The sequence below is a fragment of the Pygocentrus nattereri genome, chromosome 4 (assembly GCF_015220715.1).
Source record: "Pygocentrus nattereri isolate fPygNat1 chromosome 4, fPygNat1.pri, whole genome shotgun sequence".
Classification (NCBI taxonomy): domain Eukaryota; kingdom Metazoa; phylum Chordata; class Actinopteri; order Characiformes; family Serrasalmidae; genus Pygocentrus; species Pygocentrus nattereri.
In genome coordinates this window covers 3,720,052-3,736,489 of record NC_051214.1, presented here as the reverse complement: position 1 = coordinate 3,736,489, position 16,438 = coordinate 3,720,052, and the positions used below count along the sequence as shown (strand labels likewise).

General features: G+C 40.0%; 1 protein-coding gene across 9 annotated transcripts in view; it reads right to left on the bottom strand.

Moving 5' to 3' along the window:
- Nucleotides 1–12,504: 12,504 nt before the first annotated feature.
- The window catches only part of dtnba (dystrobrevin, beta a), a 51,799-nt gene continuing 47,865 nt past the window's right edge, over nt 12,505–16,438 (bottom strand). For all 9 annotated transcript variants that reach the window (XM_017684106.2, XM_017684112.2, XM_017684110.2 and 6 more), the window contains 2 exons: nt 14,817–14,847; nt 12,505–13,694 (listed from right to left, as the gene is read on the bottom strand). In XM_017684106.2, the coding sequence (XP_017539595.1) occupies nt 14,843–14,847 (5 nt within the window). In that variant the 3' untranslated portion in view covers nt 12,505–13,694; nt 14,817–14,842. The remainder of the gene's footprint in view (nt 13,695–14,816; nt 14,848–16,438) is intronic.

The window sequence follows — 16,438 nt, the reverse complement described above, 5'->3', positions numbered from 1 at the left end:
TCTATAGAACCATAGAGACATTTGTGTGCTGAAACGGTTCTTTGCATGGTGAAATGGTTCTTCAGACTGTTGTATGCAGTTCTGCGTAGAACCCATTTTCTACTGGTATTAGCCTGACATCGTAATGATAAAGGAACCCTTTTCGGTTTTGGTGTATGTGTCTCTATGTAGAACCAATAAAGTGTTCTTCTGTTGTTAAGATGTCAAGCTTGTAACAATAGAAAGGAGAACCCTATTTGGTACTATGTAGAACCATTTTCAGAAAGGAACCATACACTAAGCGTCAATCTTCCCCATGCTGAGACGAATTTAAGCATGAAATGGTTCTGTATAGAACTCATGGTTCTAAATAGAACCACTGCCTTTGCTAAAGAACTCTGTGTGTGAAATGGAACCGGTAAATGTGCACTAGAACGTTTCACAGTTCAGTTTGATCCAGTATGAAATCAGTTCAACCAGAGATGCACACAGTACAGTCACACTGTGTTTAAAGGGCAATGCCACCAATCTTTTAAAATTTCTGCACAATTCAGTGTTTGTGATGTAAACAGAGGTTCAGAGGGTTTGGTGTGAAACGGTCCAGACGTCTTTACAGTGGTGGTGATGGGAACCAGGCGTCGCCATGACTACAACACAGATATAGACACTTTATTTACCATCCAGAACCACCAGAGAACCTACACGCTGTTGAAATGGGAAAAGGGGAACGTTTTCTTTTGCACCCTGCATCCACCTCCTCCCTACTTCCTTAAATACATGAATTCATTTCAAAACTCTCATAAAACAGCGTCTCAGGCTTCCGGCAGTGAGTTCAGACCCATCTCATGTAGGAGCTTTCCGTGAGGAGCTTTTAGAGGTGGACGTCTGGTTCCCATCACCACCACTGTGAGCAGTTCTGATGCCACCTTGTTCAGAACGCTTGACAGAGTGGATGGACGTTGGTTAAGGCGGCATCGTTTCGTTATATTTAAAACGGACAAAGAGTGCAGATTTTAAAAATACCAGCTGACCGGAGAGTGTGTAAAATGGCTCAGTGGACCCGTAAGCTGTCGGAAGAAAACCGCACGTCTCCCTATATTTTTTACGTTTTTCAGATTTGGACTTAATTTGAAAATATCGCTTGCTCTTTACATTGTGTGTAAATTTCATGATGAATGGACCAAAACAAACAGCCCAAAATGTCTTGGAAAGACGTCTGGTTCCATTGACTTACATTAAAGGTAATGTAGGTTTTTTCCTTCTCCTGTAAAGTTACCATTTTGGAGATATATGAGGAATATATATATATATATATATATATATATATATATATATATATATATATATATATATATATATATGTATATATAATGTTGACCTGCTAGAGTAATTCCTAGTACATCTGGTACTCAGCAAGTAAAAATTCCGATTCTGATAAAAAAGCACATGGAAACGCCACACACACACATTCTCCAATACACACTAGAGTGTGTGTGTGTGTGTGTGTTGGTATGCGTCCTGAGCACTCCTGAGTGAAGGTGCTGGGTTTCATGCTCTGACGTGGCAGGTGTTTGTTCTGCTGTTAATGCTGAAGGGGCTACTTTGAAGTGGAATAATCCCATATGTATATAATTCTTGATGTCTTCACTGCTGTCCTGAAATGTGGAAAATATTAGAAGAAGGGAAGTACGGTAGCAATCAAATTTCAAATTCAGTGTTTTCAAGAAGATAAAAGCAGTTCGGTATTCACTGCAGATGAACGTATGAAATTATTCTAATATCCTCTTCTGTCCAAACACTGGCTGCCCTTTACATTGTGTGAACATTTCCAACAGGCCAGTAGAACTGCTCCAAGAATTGCTTGGAAGAAAATCTCTTTCCATTAACTTCCATTAAAAGTAAGGAATGTTTTTGCCCTCTCCTGTAAAGTTAGCATTTTAGAGATACTTGGTTTTTTTGGGAAACGACGATATATAATAGATAAAGAAGCTGGTCGACAAATCAGGTCCTCAAAATGACATTTTTCAAGAATCTGCTCTAAAAGGACATGACGGGCATTTTTGCATCCGCATATATATTTGCATTTATATCCATGTGCGTTCTATTTTTTAATTGCCTGTTTCAGTTATTAACTTACTAGTTGCACCGCCTGACTTTTCAGACTAATTTCAAATTAAACAGGCATCTACTTAGACACATAAAGAAACATTTGCTATTTTACACAAATTTTTTTTTTCAAATAAGTAAATATTATTATAATAATTCCACATTTTCATGGTTCTTATGAGTTCAGACCACTAAACTGTTCTAACCACAATTCAAAAGTCACATTTTTTATAAATTTGTGAAAGGGCTACTTGATATTTTGCTTCATGAAGGTCACTTGGGGTCTTCTTTATGATGCAGTACTCTGGCCCGTCTTCTGTGAAAGCATGTCAAAATAAAAGTCCTTGTTTTCAGGCGTGCCATCTAACATTTGAGGAGGTAAGAACTTGCAGAAAGTTGAGCACTTTTAAAGTTGCCTTATTTTGCAATATGGTCCTTATTTGAAAGTTTTCAAGCATAACATCATGCCAGACTGCTTTATTTGGAATTTTATTTGATAAAACTACCTTTTTGGTAGTTTACCTACTCAGCATATCTGGTTGGATAGTTGCACCGCCTGACATTTTAGAGTTATAGAGGCAAAAAGAAACTAAAATGAATTTTATATGGATTCACTGAAAATTGTTTCACAAAAAAGAGGTATTGTTGAATAATTTTGTATCCACCTTGTATTTATCAAATTATTTATGAGGAAAATAATGGATATAAAATGCACCTCATGTATCAGTGACCCAGGCACAATTATGTTTTTTTTCGTATCGCTGCTGTTGGAAGAAAACCTTATATTTCCATTGAAGTTTTTCGGTTTTTGACATAATGTGAAAGTACTTGATTCCCTTTATAGTATGTGTAAATTTCATGATTAATGGACTAAAAGAAATGACACAAAATGACTTGGAAAGACGTCTGGTTCCATTGACTTCCATTAAAAATAAAGTAGGTTTTTTCCTTCTCCTGTAAAGTCACCGTTTTGGAGATACAATATCGCTGTTGGAAGAAAACCTTGTAAGTTCCGCAAATGAACAGTACTTGTGCAGTAAAATATGCAGAGGTGTGTTCTTTGTAGGGGATGTTGTGTGTAATGATTTAACGTTGAAATATTAGATGACGAATGGAGTTGTAGATGATTCTAAATTGACTGACTGAAGTGAAGAAATATCCATAATATGTGATATTTGAAACACGACAATCGCATCTCAGACAGATAACAAAAATCCTAACAATAGATAATAACAGTGTATTTTTTATGGATAATTTTGTTTTCTAGTTTGCAGTATTTAAATCTGTGTGGTTTAAGGTGTTATTGTGCATAAAATGACCAAAATATTAAAATGAAAAGTGATCTTCGTTCAGGCTCTTCACTGCTAGTGTAGGTGTGTCCAGACGCCTAACTCATACTGTCTCAGCTGCACTGTTGGGGTTTAATTAGATCCCGTGTGGTGCCGTGTAAGTCGTCATATCCAGTTTTGCGATGCTTGTTCAGGCTGTTGGGTCACACAGTCCAGATCCAAAATAGGCCCACTGGACTTAGAACGACCCAGTTATTGTCTCTAAAAACCACAAAGTAAAACACAAACTCAAACCTCAGTTTTCCACAGTAAAACATGCTGTAAATTGGTGACTTATTTCTCACACAAATGTGTTTGTGCACAGAGGAGCAGATATTTTGATTTGAATTTGCTGAAAAGTTTTTGTTGTGTGTTGAAAGAAAACATTTTGCCATAAAACGTATATCAGTTAATTATGCGATTACATTTAATCAGCCTTGCTATGACAATCGTCACTATAGCCTGATAATAAGGGTTAACTACTAGCACCAAAACCACTACTAACCCCCCCCAAACAATATGTTGTCTGAACAGAATCTTGTATCTCCATTTTTGGCGTTTTCCAGTTTTTCACATAATTTGGAAATACATATTGTCCTTTATATTGTGTCAAACTTTCATGATGAATGCACAAATAGAAACGGCCCAAAATGACTTGAAAAAAGTTCTGGTTCCATTAACTTCCATTAAAAGTCCAGTAGGTTTTTTCCTTCTCCTGTAAAGTTCCCATTTTGGAGATACAAGGTTTTGTTCCAACAACAGCGATACATAAGAAAGATAAGAAAGAAAGAAAGAAAGGGAGAGAGGGGGAGAGAGGGGGAGAGACGGGGGGAGGGGGTAAATTGAAATCGTGTCCTTGAGTAAATTACTGTGTCTTCTGTAGTCTATTTTAACCCCCCTGACACACACACACACACACACACACACACACACACACACACATCTTTGTGAATTAGCGAGGGGGTTGATTATAATGTAAACAGTATCAGGTATCAGATTCCTTTACTATGAACACACACACACACACACACACACACACAGTCCTGCCCTCAGCCTTGCACTCCCTCTCCCTCTCTCTCACACACACACACACACTCAGCCTTTCTTTCTCCCTCTGTTACACACACTGTCCTCATCTCATCTCTCTCTCCTCATTAAAATTCACTCCACGTTGCGGCTGCTTACTCTGGCAGGATGCCGAGATGGCCGTCTGACTGTCTCTCTCTCTCTCTCTCTCTCACACACACACACACACACACTACACACACACGCACACATACACTTTATATACATACTCTCCCACCGTCCACACCTGTCTCTCTCTCTCTCCCTCTCTGGGGGGAGTGGAGTGGTCAGAGGAACTGGCTTTGACCCACTGAGGTCAGTGCTTTAGTCTGAACTGATGGAGACCTTGAATGAACCCCTAACCACATATTCAACTATTAACCAATTATTACTATATTATTACTATATTATTATTATTATTATTATTATTGCTGAAATTGTAATGTCCCGATGGTTCAGACGAGTCACGAAAGTATGAAAATATTATATTTCATGGTTCCTGTAAGCATCTAAAACTGGAAAAATTCCAGAGCAACTCAAACAACAGCGGAAAACGTCTCGTTTTTAACGTGTGAAACGTGTGAACGGGCTCTGGAACTCATTCATTTAGCGCATGTGCTGCAGTCTGGTGTTTCTCCAGCAGAGGCAGCACAGAAATTGCCATGACCCCACACCAGCAGGAGCTCACGCATGCACGACTATGTGGCATCTTTCAAAACGAGTTGGTGAAAGTTTTCAAAAATGGTTTGACTATTTGACTATAATATCATATTAAATGAGATTTTCATTCAATATAAAAACAGCTCGCTTTAAAAACAGGATTCAGGACTAAACTGCAGCCGAAATATTGGACCAATTATTTTTTGATTTGGTCCAGGCCCATCACCCTAAGAGCCTAGTTACACCTCTACTTGTGGACTGTGATTTTCAGTCAGGAGTACAGCTTTAAAACTCTTTAAAACTCTTTAAAACTCTTTAAAACTCTTTTTAGGCACTTAAAAGTGGTGAAATCGCTCTGAGCACTGTTCATCTGTTGGCATCAGCGCCCTCAGGGCTCAATAAGTCACGCTCAGACACCTGTGATGGAAAAAAACACGAACATTAGGAATGTCCTGAGACTCACACACATTCCCAAGCACCCATGCATGGAAATCCGAGCCACCTGACAGGCAGGCAGCACCTGGTAGGCTGCATTTCCACCCCGCAGTGCAAACACTGTGATAGAGCCACAGACTCAGCCTGTTCCCAAGGTCAGCCAGATTAGCTTTATGACCATCCTTGTCTCTCAGGTCAAGGGTCAAACCAAAGTCCTGATGCTGAGGTCACTTAGGGTTCCTCTGTGAAGTCACAGCAGGGAAATAAATGCTAATCCTCTTTTAATGCCTAGTCGACATGAAGCAGGTTAAGCAGTTATGTTAGGAAAAAAGATCTTGAACACACACACACACACACACACACACACACACACACACACACACACACACACACAAACACACACACACACTTTCTAAGCTGCTTCTCCCTCAGGGTCGCTGGTTTTGGCTGGGGGTTGGGGTGCTGGAGCCTATCCCAGCGATCATTGGGCAGAAGGCAGGATACGTCCGATAACTTGGGGATCCTTATCCAGAACGAATTGGACAGATTACATTACTGAATCCAGTTACTACTAATCCAGCTCCAATAGGGCTCATGACACTTCTTTATAAACACAGACAAAAGTACAGATGAAATACAGGATTCTAGATGGATTGAAAGGTAAAAGTGAGTTAATCTTCATAACAAATCGAATTTTTACTATTGGAATACCAAAAAAGTAATGAATGACAGGCTGTTATTGAGAATTTATGTCTATTTGACTTATAATTTAAGACACTTGATTTAGTCTCGCAGGGCCAGACCTGATATCATAAGGAGAAATATATAAATGTTGATGTCTGAGAACAACTTCTCAAACTTTTGGTTGGACTAAGGCACTAGGCACGCCCCCTCTAAACTCCGCCCCAAGATTCCTCTACTTTTTGCTCAATGTCCAGAGTACAACTGATAACCCAAGCAAAACAAGCTCTCAAGCGAAATGCTATCGTTAACTAACGGAACAGTTTTTCCTCTTTTAAGATTTTAAAGAAACGTTTATTTCCATAAGCTTTACTTCTGTAAGCTAACAGGTTTCTTGTGCGTTGGACGGAGTTGATGAGCTCTCCGGCGCCCCCTACTTTGAACACGTGAGGCAATGGATTGGTTTAGAAATCTTGCGCTTGGTTTGTTTTCACCCACATTTAGTCCAAAATTTCTCATCTAGACGTTCGATCACCTCTGACCCCACAAGACCACGTTATACAGGCTTGTGCTAAAGTTTGTGCGCCCTGGTCAAATTCTTTTTTTTTTTTGGTGATTTACTAAGTGAACACATCCTCTACAGAGAACACGCTTCAGCACATTCTCATACACAATTACTGTTTATTTGCCGAATTTAACATCTTTAGAAAAAATAAGAACATAAAATGTAGCCTGTGCAAACGTTATGCCACACCTTTTCCAACATGTTATAGCAAATTAATAGAAATTGGAGAAAATTTGTAAAAAAATGCCACATTTCAGTTTGTCCCCTCTGTGTGAGTGAACTTATTTTCACAGAGGAATTCAACAAAACATGTATTTGCTTGGTAATGGGTGATAATGGTTATAATGGTAATAATGGATTATTATTACAGTGCTGGAAAAAAAAAGTATTAGTAAAGAAATATTTACTCTCCTTCATTCGTTGCTCACATACAATAACACAAAAACAAATGAAAACATAGTCGTAGATGGTCAGCACACATTAGCAGTGTGAGCCCTTCTGCAGTTTAAGCCAATTAGGCCCAACAAGGCCTAATGCTGTTTGGGCCTTAATCACAGGCACAGTGGATATGTTTACATTCATATGTACTGATCTATACAGGTTAGTAGCACATCCAAAAAATCGTCAATATCGATGTCGAAATTGCACGACTAACAGCAGAATTTCTCGTAAAAAAAGTGGTTTGGCTCTCCAGATTTAACCCTTTGATTTGATGTAGGCTGTAATGAGGCCCAATGCACCCATAAGGGGCCGTTTTGGTGTAGAGGAAGTGAAAGTGGGTCAAAATTTGTCAAAATGTCTTAATAAGACATGATTAGTAATCAGGGACCTTCATCAAGGATTGTCACCAAGTTTTGTTCAGATTGACCTTTTGACCTTTGTATAATAGGCTGTAGTCTCTGAACGAATAACCAAGACAAGCAGTCCAGATTCTACAGTTATTCAGGTCAGTGAACTGAATGAAATGGTACCAGTGGTTTATCTGTATACTTCGCAATAACACTATAAAAACATTTGTACTGAATTTATAGTTTTTAAGTGCGAAAGCGCCCCCTAAAGGAATATCTGAACAAAATTTCGCGGACCCCACCAGAGTCTCGATATATACAACCGTTTAACGTTTTGAGATGATCGGGTTACAGCAATTTAAGCTTGCAATGCCATGGCCACAGCGATTAATAAAAATAAATAAATAAATAAATCAACATTTTTAAAATAATTATTTACCTAGAGAGGCCATCGAGCATTTCTAGACCAAACAGAAAAAAAGTTTAGATAAAAATCCAGAGACTAGTTTGAAAAAGTATGGTTTTCACAGTTAAATCACAAAGAACTGCATTTTTTAATAAACAGAAAAATAATAATAAGAAGAAAAATCTTGACAATTCCAATTATTAAGCTAAGCAATAATTAAGCTGTGTAATACAGCCAATAAGAAGAAAGGATGGAAGGCGAGAGAAAAGTATAATTTTCCTTTTAAAAATATCATTTATTCTGGATACAACACAGCATTTATAATCATGGACATCAGAAACTTGCCTCTAGAGATTTGTTCATTTCTGGAGTCGATTTGTTAAAAATCTGAAACACAGTCATAGGCGGTCTTCTCTGAGACTGAAGGGGGCGGGGGGGGGGGGGGCGGTGAGGAGAAAGCTGATGGTTCCCAGCACCACGTGCCCCCCCCCAACACACCTCTTACCGCTGGTCAAAACACTCTGTGCTGAGTAGAACACAAAAAGACACACCACCACATTTCAAAATCACACTGCAAATGTCAACATGCATTCAGCCTTGAGGAAAATGAAATGACCGTTAATTTTCCGCCCACCGCTCCCCACTGCTTACACCTCTGAGAGCTGAGAATGAAACCTGATCATACAAAACACAACAGTTTAGTCCATTTCTGAAAAGCGGCAATTTTGTGGCTTGAGGTTTAGAAAACGTCCATAGAAAAGTCCTCTTAGGAAAGAAGGGCAGTAAGAAAATAGAGGGCATTTTCACCGAAGACAAGGGTGCCAACACTTTGTGGAAATCAGCACTCAGTCTCTCAGTTTCTAAAGATCAAGGCTGCGCACATTTTCGTGATTTTTTTTTTAAGACAAAAGGGCATTTTCTTTAAAGAAGTAACCAAATTATTGTAAAGTGGTGGACCGTCCCTTCAATTCTAAACCCAAGGGACAGTAAAACCTGCTTCAGCTATAAAACTACAGGCCCCAGTTCTGGAAAACATGACGTGATGTCATCCAGTCATTTTTAGGGTTAAGTATGAGCTCAGCAGTCAGGCAAATCAAAAATATGACATAAAAAAATGAATCTGTATTACATATTCACCTTCTTTACTAAAGGGCAACTCCAGTGAATTTCCAAAATTTCTGAGTTACAGTCGTTCAGAGCGGTTCGATGTGAAATGCATCAATTCTAGAGAAACCGACTCTGAACCGCTCACAGTGGTGGTGATAGGAACCGGACGGCCTGATGCCTGAAATACTGCTTTACGAAGATTCTGAGTACGTTTTGGCCTGAAACGGATCGTTTTCAAACCTATTCATGGCACACGCAGGCCAAAGCCGTCGCCAAAAAAGCTGATTTTTTTAGATTTACCACTATTTCACCATCATCAGCATCACAGGAGAAGGAGAAAAAAACAGCTTAACTTACTGCAGGTCAATGTAACAATTTTTTCCAAGTAATTCTGGATAATTTCTGTTGGTTTGTTCATCCTGAAGTTTTAAAACAAACTTTGAATGTAAGTTAATGTAAAAATTTATTTTTTAAATTATTTTTACATTTATCCTGAAATTTGAACAGTGTATGGGCATCTGGCATTTTCAAATTTTGCTAAATAAAAAACTAAACAAAAATAAAAATTTAGAGGCAGTAAGTGTAGTATAGTAAATAAAGTGTCTATATCTGTGTTGTAGTCATGGCGACGCCTGGTTCCCATCAGCACCACTGTAAAGACATCCGAACCATTTCACACCAAACCCTCTGAATCTCTCACAACCACTGGATTGTGCAGAAATGTTGAAAAATCGTTGGCTTTGCCGTTTAATCTAATCTGTATGGAGCGAGGAACCCAAACCTGGTCCTGTTAGCGAAGCCAGACACTCAGAAGGTTCCAGAATCATGAGCAAGTAACACAACAGGGGGGAAAAAGAGCACAGCTGGTTTTTAAAGCCTATAAACTGAGACCTGGAGATTACAAACACGGGAAAACCGCAATTCAACAAGTCATTTTGGCACAATTAGGTAAAGACAGTGATTCCTCTGGCTGCAGCCGACTGCAGGACCAGGAGACGGCTAGAAAAATACATTTCCCACAATTCTGGGACACTCTAATAAATGAAGGCAGCATCGTTACTGAGGCAATCCAGCATTTTGCAGTCACATCCACATCATAAGTAAACCCCAGCAGGTCATGTAGAGGGGGATGCAAAAGTTTGGGCGCCTCGGTCAAATGACATGTTGTTGTTGTTTATTCCCCAAGTGTAAATAAGTGGAAACATCCTCTGCAGAGAACACATTTCTGCATGTTTTCATGCATAATCACTGTTTATTTGCTGAACTTAACACAGAAAAACATACAAACATAAAACGGCATGTGCAAAAGTTATGGCACATTTTATTTTTCTATGCGCCCAAATAAATCGCTGCTATTGGAACTAAACCTTGTATCCCCGTTTTTGTTGTTTTTCAGTTTTTGACATAATTTGAAAACACCTGTTGCTCTTTACATTGTGCGTAAAATTCATGATGAATGATCCGTGAAAAATGGCCCAAAAATGACTTGGAAAGACGTCTGGTTCCATTGACTTCCATTAAAAGTAAAGTAGGTTTTTTCCTTCTTCTGTAAAGTCACCATTCTGGACATATGATGTTTTGTTCCGACAGCAGCTAAATAGAAATAGTGCATTAATATCTGCAAAAATGCCACGTTTAAAGAGAGTTCCAGCTAATTTACATATCTGCATAATTCAATCTTTAATGGGTGAACAAAGTCATTCAGACTGGCTTGATGTGAAGTGTCTCAGACAGCTTGCAGAGTCAGTGGTGGTGATAGGAACCGGATGTCTTAAGCGTTTAATGCCTCTGAAAGCTCCCTTTTCTTATGAAATGGTTATGAATACTTCAAGCTTATTTTTCCTGAAATCCCACTATTTTCCCAATCATATAAAACTCAGAAGACATGTGTAGGTTCGCTGGTGGTGCTGGATTGTAAATAAAATGGTTATATCTGTGTTGTAGTCATGTCTCTACAATGGACCATTTCACATCAAGCCCCTCTGAATGTTTACATCTCAATGATTATCTTGCGCAAATATTTTAAAATTTTAGTGGAGTTCCCCTTCAAGTGTGTTCTCTGTATTCGCACAAATAAACCATGTCATTTGACCAGGGGCGCCCAAACTTTTGCATGCCCTGTGTGTGTGTGTGTGTGTGTGTGTGTGTGTGTGTGTGTGGAAGTGTGCATTCAAAAGAGCCTGAAATGTGAGGACTACAAACAGTGCTTGGATTAAAAACTACAAAACGAGACCTCATGGGTACAGCAGTCCAGTTCAGGACCATCCACAGTATATACTCAGTCTCTGTCTGTCTTTACATCTGTACCTAAAATCAGCTTCTATAAAACTAAATACTCCATTCCTTTAATATATACACAAACTCCAGCACAGTTCGCAAGTCTTTATGATTCTTCATGACGACCAGACTCTTCGGTCTGAGCCTCGCTCCCGTCTATAGAGCCAGGGGAGCGTTAATGCTGACTTCGTAGCTGCAGGCTAGGCTCAGTTTTGTCTGAACAACAAGCAGATCAACTCGCCATCGTAATGCTTTTCAAATGTACACCTACAAGCTTAAAAACGGTCCTATTAAAATAAATAAAATCAAACGCAAACACAAAAAAATAAATTAACAGCACAGCAATCGACCCCTTTTTTGGATCTGTTCCATAAAAAAAGGGGAATTACATCAGTTTCTCAAAGGTTTGGCATAATTCCATCATCGAGATGCACACACAGTCATTCAGGGTGGTTCTAGAGGAAATTACCATCTCACACAGTTATTAGACGGAATATTTACAAATGCACTGATGGCCGAGACGTCGCGTTTACATGCACTCAATAATCCGATTTCCCAGTCTGAGCATGTGTGAGCACAGACAGCGGAACCGGAAACAAGCGAGCAAATAAACCCCAAATACACGCTTGACAAAATGAAGGATGTAAATATTCGGTAACACTTTATTTGAAGGCTCCCTACATAAGGGCTTCATGACGCATTCATAAGCACTGAATAATGAAATAAATGACATTGTAGTGACATAATAAGAATAAACGTTGAACATATTTACAGCACTAAACATTTAAAACCCTATACATGACTATATATGTCAGCATTCTTAAGACGACATTGTACTGATATCAGGTGAAATCTGCCTGGAAACCAGCCCCTCTTCCCTCCATGGCATGGATAAGATGATTGATGCAATTATGTATAGGGTTTTAAATGTTTAGTGCTGTAAATATGTTCAAGGTTTATTCATATTATGTCAGTACAATGTCATTTATTTCATAAAACATCTTATGCCAGGTTGCGAGAACCGACATAAGAACTTAATAAATGTTCAAGTAGTGCTTCATAAACATTATTCAGTGCTTATGAATGTGTTATGAAGCCCTTATGTAGGGAGCCTTCAAATAAAGTGTTACCAAATATTCTTCATCTTCTAGATGATGTGTGTTCATATTTTCCAGATAAAGTGGATCAATGTTAAAAAAAAGGCGTTTTTTGAGTTTTACGTTACGTTTTCATCGCATTTTCTTCCGTGAGTTTACCGGCCGGTTGTAAAGCAGAACTCTGATTACTGTCTGATTCATACAGACCCGGAGTTTCACATTATCCGAATAGTCAAATGCATCTAAACGCATTGATTTTCTGTAGTTATCGGATTATGAGGTGCATGTAAGCGCACTCATTGATTCATGACAGTTCTGAGAAACATACTCACTCGTAAGGCACCGTTACCTAGAAAAACAAACAAACAAACAAAAAGATCAGCAAAGAAAATGACTAGATCTGTGTAGAAAGCGGGACCCCTGGTTCCTTTCGCCACCGCTGTAAAGAAGTCTGAATTTTTTAATTTCTCTACAATGAACCATTTTGCACCAAACCACTCTGAACGACTTTGTTCACATCCCAACGACTGAATTTTGCAGAAATTTGGAAAATTCGGTGGAATTCCCCTTTAAGCAGACCAGTCATACAGCAATAAGTCTTTCTTCAATCTTCATCAACTTGACCCCCAATCAACATCACCACAGCCACAAAACAACCTGCTTAACTCATCGCCAGCCCACCGTTAATACATTCAACCATCCTTCCACTTTTCCCCACCTTTCTTCTCCCTCCATCACCCATTCACTCCGTCCACCGAGCCACGCTACTTTCTATAAACCGTTAACGGGCGCGTCTTTGAGCCGCCAATCAATCTGACGCTCACGAGCACATCGTCTCTGGACCTAATCAGTAGTTCTGTGATACCTTTTGGCGCAGCATCATCAATCGCTAATGAAACACTCCCAAATCAACGAGCGAAGCCAAACTACACTAATCAAAGAAGGTTCAGCAAAACAAGAACAACAACAAAATAATAACAACAACAACAACAAAAAAACAACATCCACAGTGACCAACAGTGGACACGACGACGCCCCTGCCCACATCCTCAAACTATCCTCTGAGTGGTCGAGCCACCACTAAACCCCAGGCTTGGTTGATGCGATGTTGTCATGGCGACAGCAGTGGCTGAATGATGTGCCTGGTTTCTTCGGGCGGAGCCTGCCGAGTGACCGCTCTCTGCCGTCCAATCACCGCACCTGGAATTACAGTACAAAGGTTTAAGAGCCACCACAGGCATAAAAACAGAGGACACACTCTTCCCTACAGGAGAATACACAAGTCTGCACATGCAACTGAAATATTCTGTTGATTTTTTTATGTGAAAATAAGCAAAAACATCTATAAAGAGCCAAAATTTAACAGCAAGGAAAATAACAAAAAGGCAATAACTGCGGGCTTCTAGTCCAGGGGTCAGCAACACGAGGCTCTTTCACTGCCCTGTTGCGGCTCCACAGCTGAATCAGATCAGTAGGTAATAATAAAATAATCCTCCTCTACAGTAAAATAAAGCTCTGCTGATCCTTCAACACAGTTTAACAGTAAATGGTCTTAAACGCTGGAGTTAATGTAGAACTGCTGATTCACCCTTTAACCCTGAAGATCAGCGCAGACTGCTGGTCACCATAGCAACACAGACGACCGTCTCGCCCAGCTAGTAGCTACGAAACGGCAAAGAGAGAGATTTAAGACAAACATCGATAATCTGGAGACGGATGGACTGATTAGTGTTTATAGTCACTCCAGCTGGTTTCCTGATACGTTTAATCTGCAACGAGAAACTGAAACACTAAAAAGTCCCGAGGCTGAAGTTTCTCATTCGCCAGCTTTTCATTCGAATTCTGCCGTTCCACCTTAAACGGTGCAGCAGTTACGTTCTGGCTCCGTTTAAGGTGGAACGGAAGATTTCGAAAGAAAAGCTGGCGAATGGGAAGCGACTTCAGCCTCATAAAAACTCGAACGTTGAGAGACGTTTTACAAGAAACTGATCTAGTTTAGAGGAAAAGTTTCCTGCTGGAGATGCGAGAAAAGCAGCTGTAGCTGAGCTGAAGACTAAAGCAGAGCAAAGTGAGTCTGAGTTTTAGTTTATATGTTTTAGTCTATATTAGTACATCAGCACCCACTGAGACACATTCACAGTCGAGACGGTAAAACAGGACGTGAAATGTTGTGGCTCTCGAAGTGGTTTGATATTTGTTGAAATGGCTCTTCTCAGCCTTTGGGTTGCCGACCCCTGGCCTACGCGCGAGGAGAGTGCGAGAGACGATTATACACCAGGGAAAAAAACTAAAATTCAAACATTAAGCGGTTTGGACACTCACTTGGTATCGCTAGCTTCACATTTGGCTTAACCTGCAAAACAGAATGAAGATCAGTTCATGGTTCTGCATGACGGTGCCCAAACTCAGCTTGAGAAAACCTGATTACGTGAACATTTGTCTAGCTTCCTTTTCTGGTATCGACCCATCCGGAGCCGTGCAGGCTGAAGCCTGGCTGGACGCTTCACTGGCAGAATCAGTGACTGTAGCACTTGTGTTCAAATACAGCAGCTTTTAAACATCGTAAATCTTTTTATTTTTTATATTGCCGCTCAAGAAGCGGAAAGATTATGAACAAACCTTAAGTTGGTTTGAGAAAACCATTGCCATGGAAACCCAAATGGTTGCTGAAACCATCCCAGGTGGTTGCTAAGCTGTTGCTAGGCTACTGCCATGGTATCTCAGGTGGCTGCTAAAGTGTTGCTAAACCTTTGCTGTTATCCAAACCCAGATGGTTGCTGAGGTGTTATTAGACTGTTCCAGGTAGTTGCTAAGGGTGTTACTAGGCTGTTGCTGTGGTGTCTCTGGTAGTAGCTAAGGTGTTGCAAGGCCCTTGCCATGTCATCTAAGGTGGTTGCGATGCCATTGTTGTGTTATCCAAGGTGGTTAAGATGCCAAGATGTAGCTCAGCTATTGCTATGGCATCCCAAGTGGTTGCCAAGGTGTTGTTAGGCTGTTGCTATGGCATCTCAGATGGTTGCTTGGGTGTAGCCCAGCTATTTCTATGGTGTTCCAGGTGGTTGCTAAAGTGTAGCTAAGCCATTGCGGTTATCCTAAGCGGTTGCTGAGGTGTTAAGAAAGAAAAAGACAGTATGATGTAGCAAATAAACATCGTTACAGCCTCTTCAGTGACATCAAAGACATTCCCAAATATCCACCTATTCAGTTTACAGCCGTTTAGCCTCCAGCCATTCATTCTAAAGGAATAAGGAACATTTGAATCAGGACTGCGTTCTGAATGAGACGCAATGGAGGGCGAGCCGTTTAATTCTAAGGGATAAACAAAGGTGGGAAACGGCAAGAATGAATAACTGTTTTTATGAGACAAAACCACATAAATAGTATAAGTAGATGTTCATAAGGTATAAAAATAAAATATAAAAATAAAGCAGGATATGAGTCTTTAATATACAGTATAAAACTTAACGTAACGTGAAAGCTGTGTGAAAGGAAGCGACCAATCAGCGAAGACGTGTGTGCAGCCCAGAGGCTTCAGTGAGGTAAAACCTAATGAACACATGGAGAGGGGGATGGATGGATGGAGGACTGAGGGAATGGATGGAGGGAGTGTGTGTAATGAGGTTGGCTCCCCAGTGAGAGCTGCCCCATAAAGCCCTGAGCGCTCTCTCTGTGTCTGAGGCCCTTCTGACTGGCAGGAAGTAGTTAAAAAAACACCCGCCACCCCACCCCGCTCGTAAACATCTCCCTCATTAATATTAACGAGTAATTAAGCTTAATGAGCTCACTAACGCAGCGCAGACACACGCCAGACACACCGGCTTCACAGCCAAATATTGACCTGACAACCTGAGTAACTGGTTCTCTTTAATTACGCTGGAAAAAAAGTTCTAAAAAACATTTAAAACATTAACAAAAGTATTTAAACATACACTCACCGGCCACTT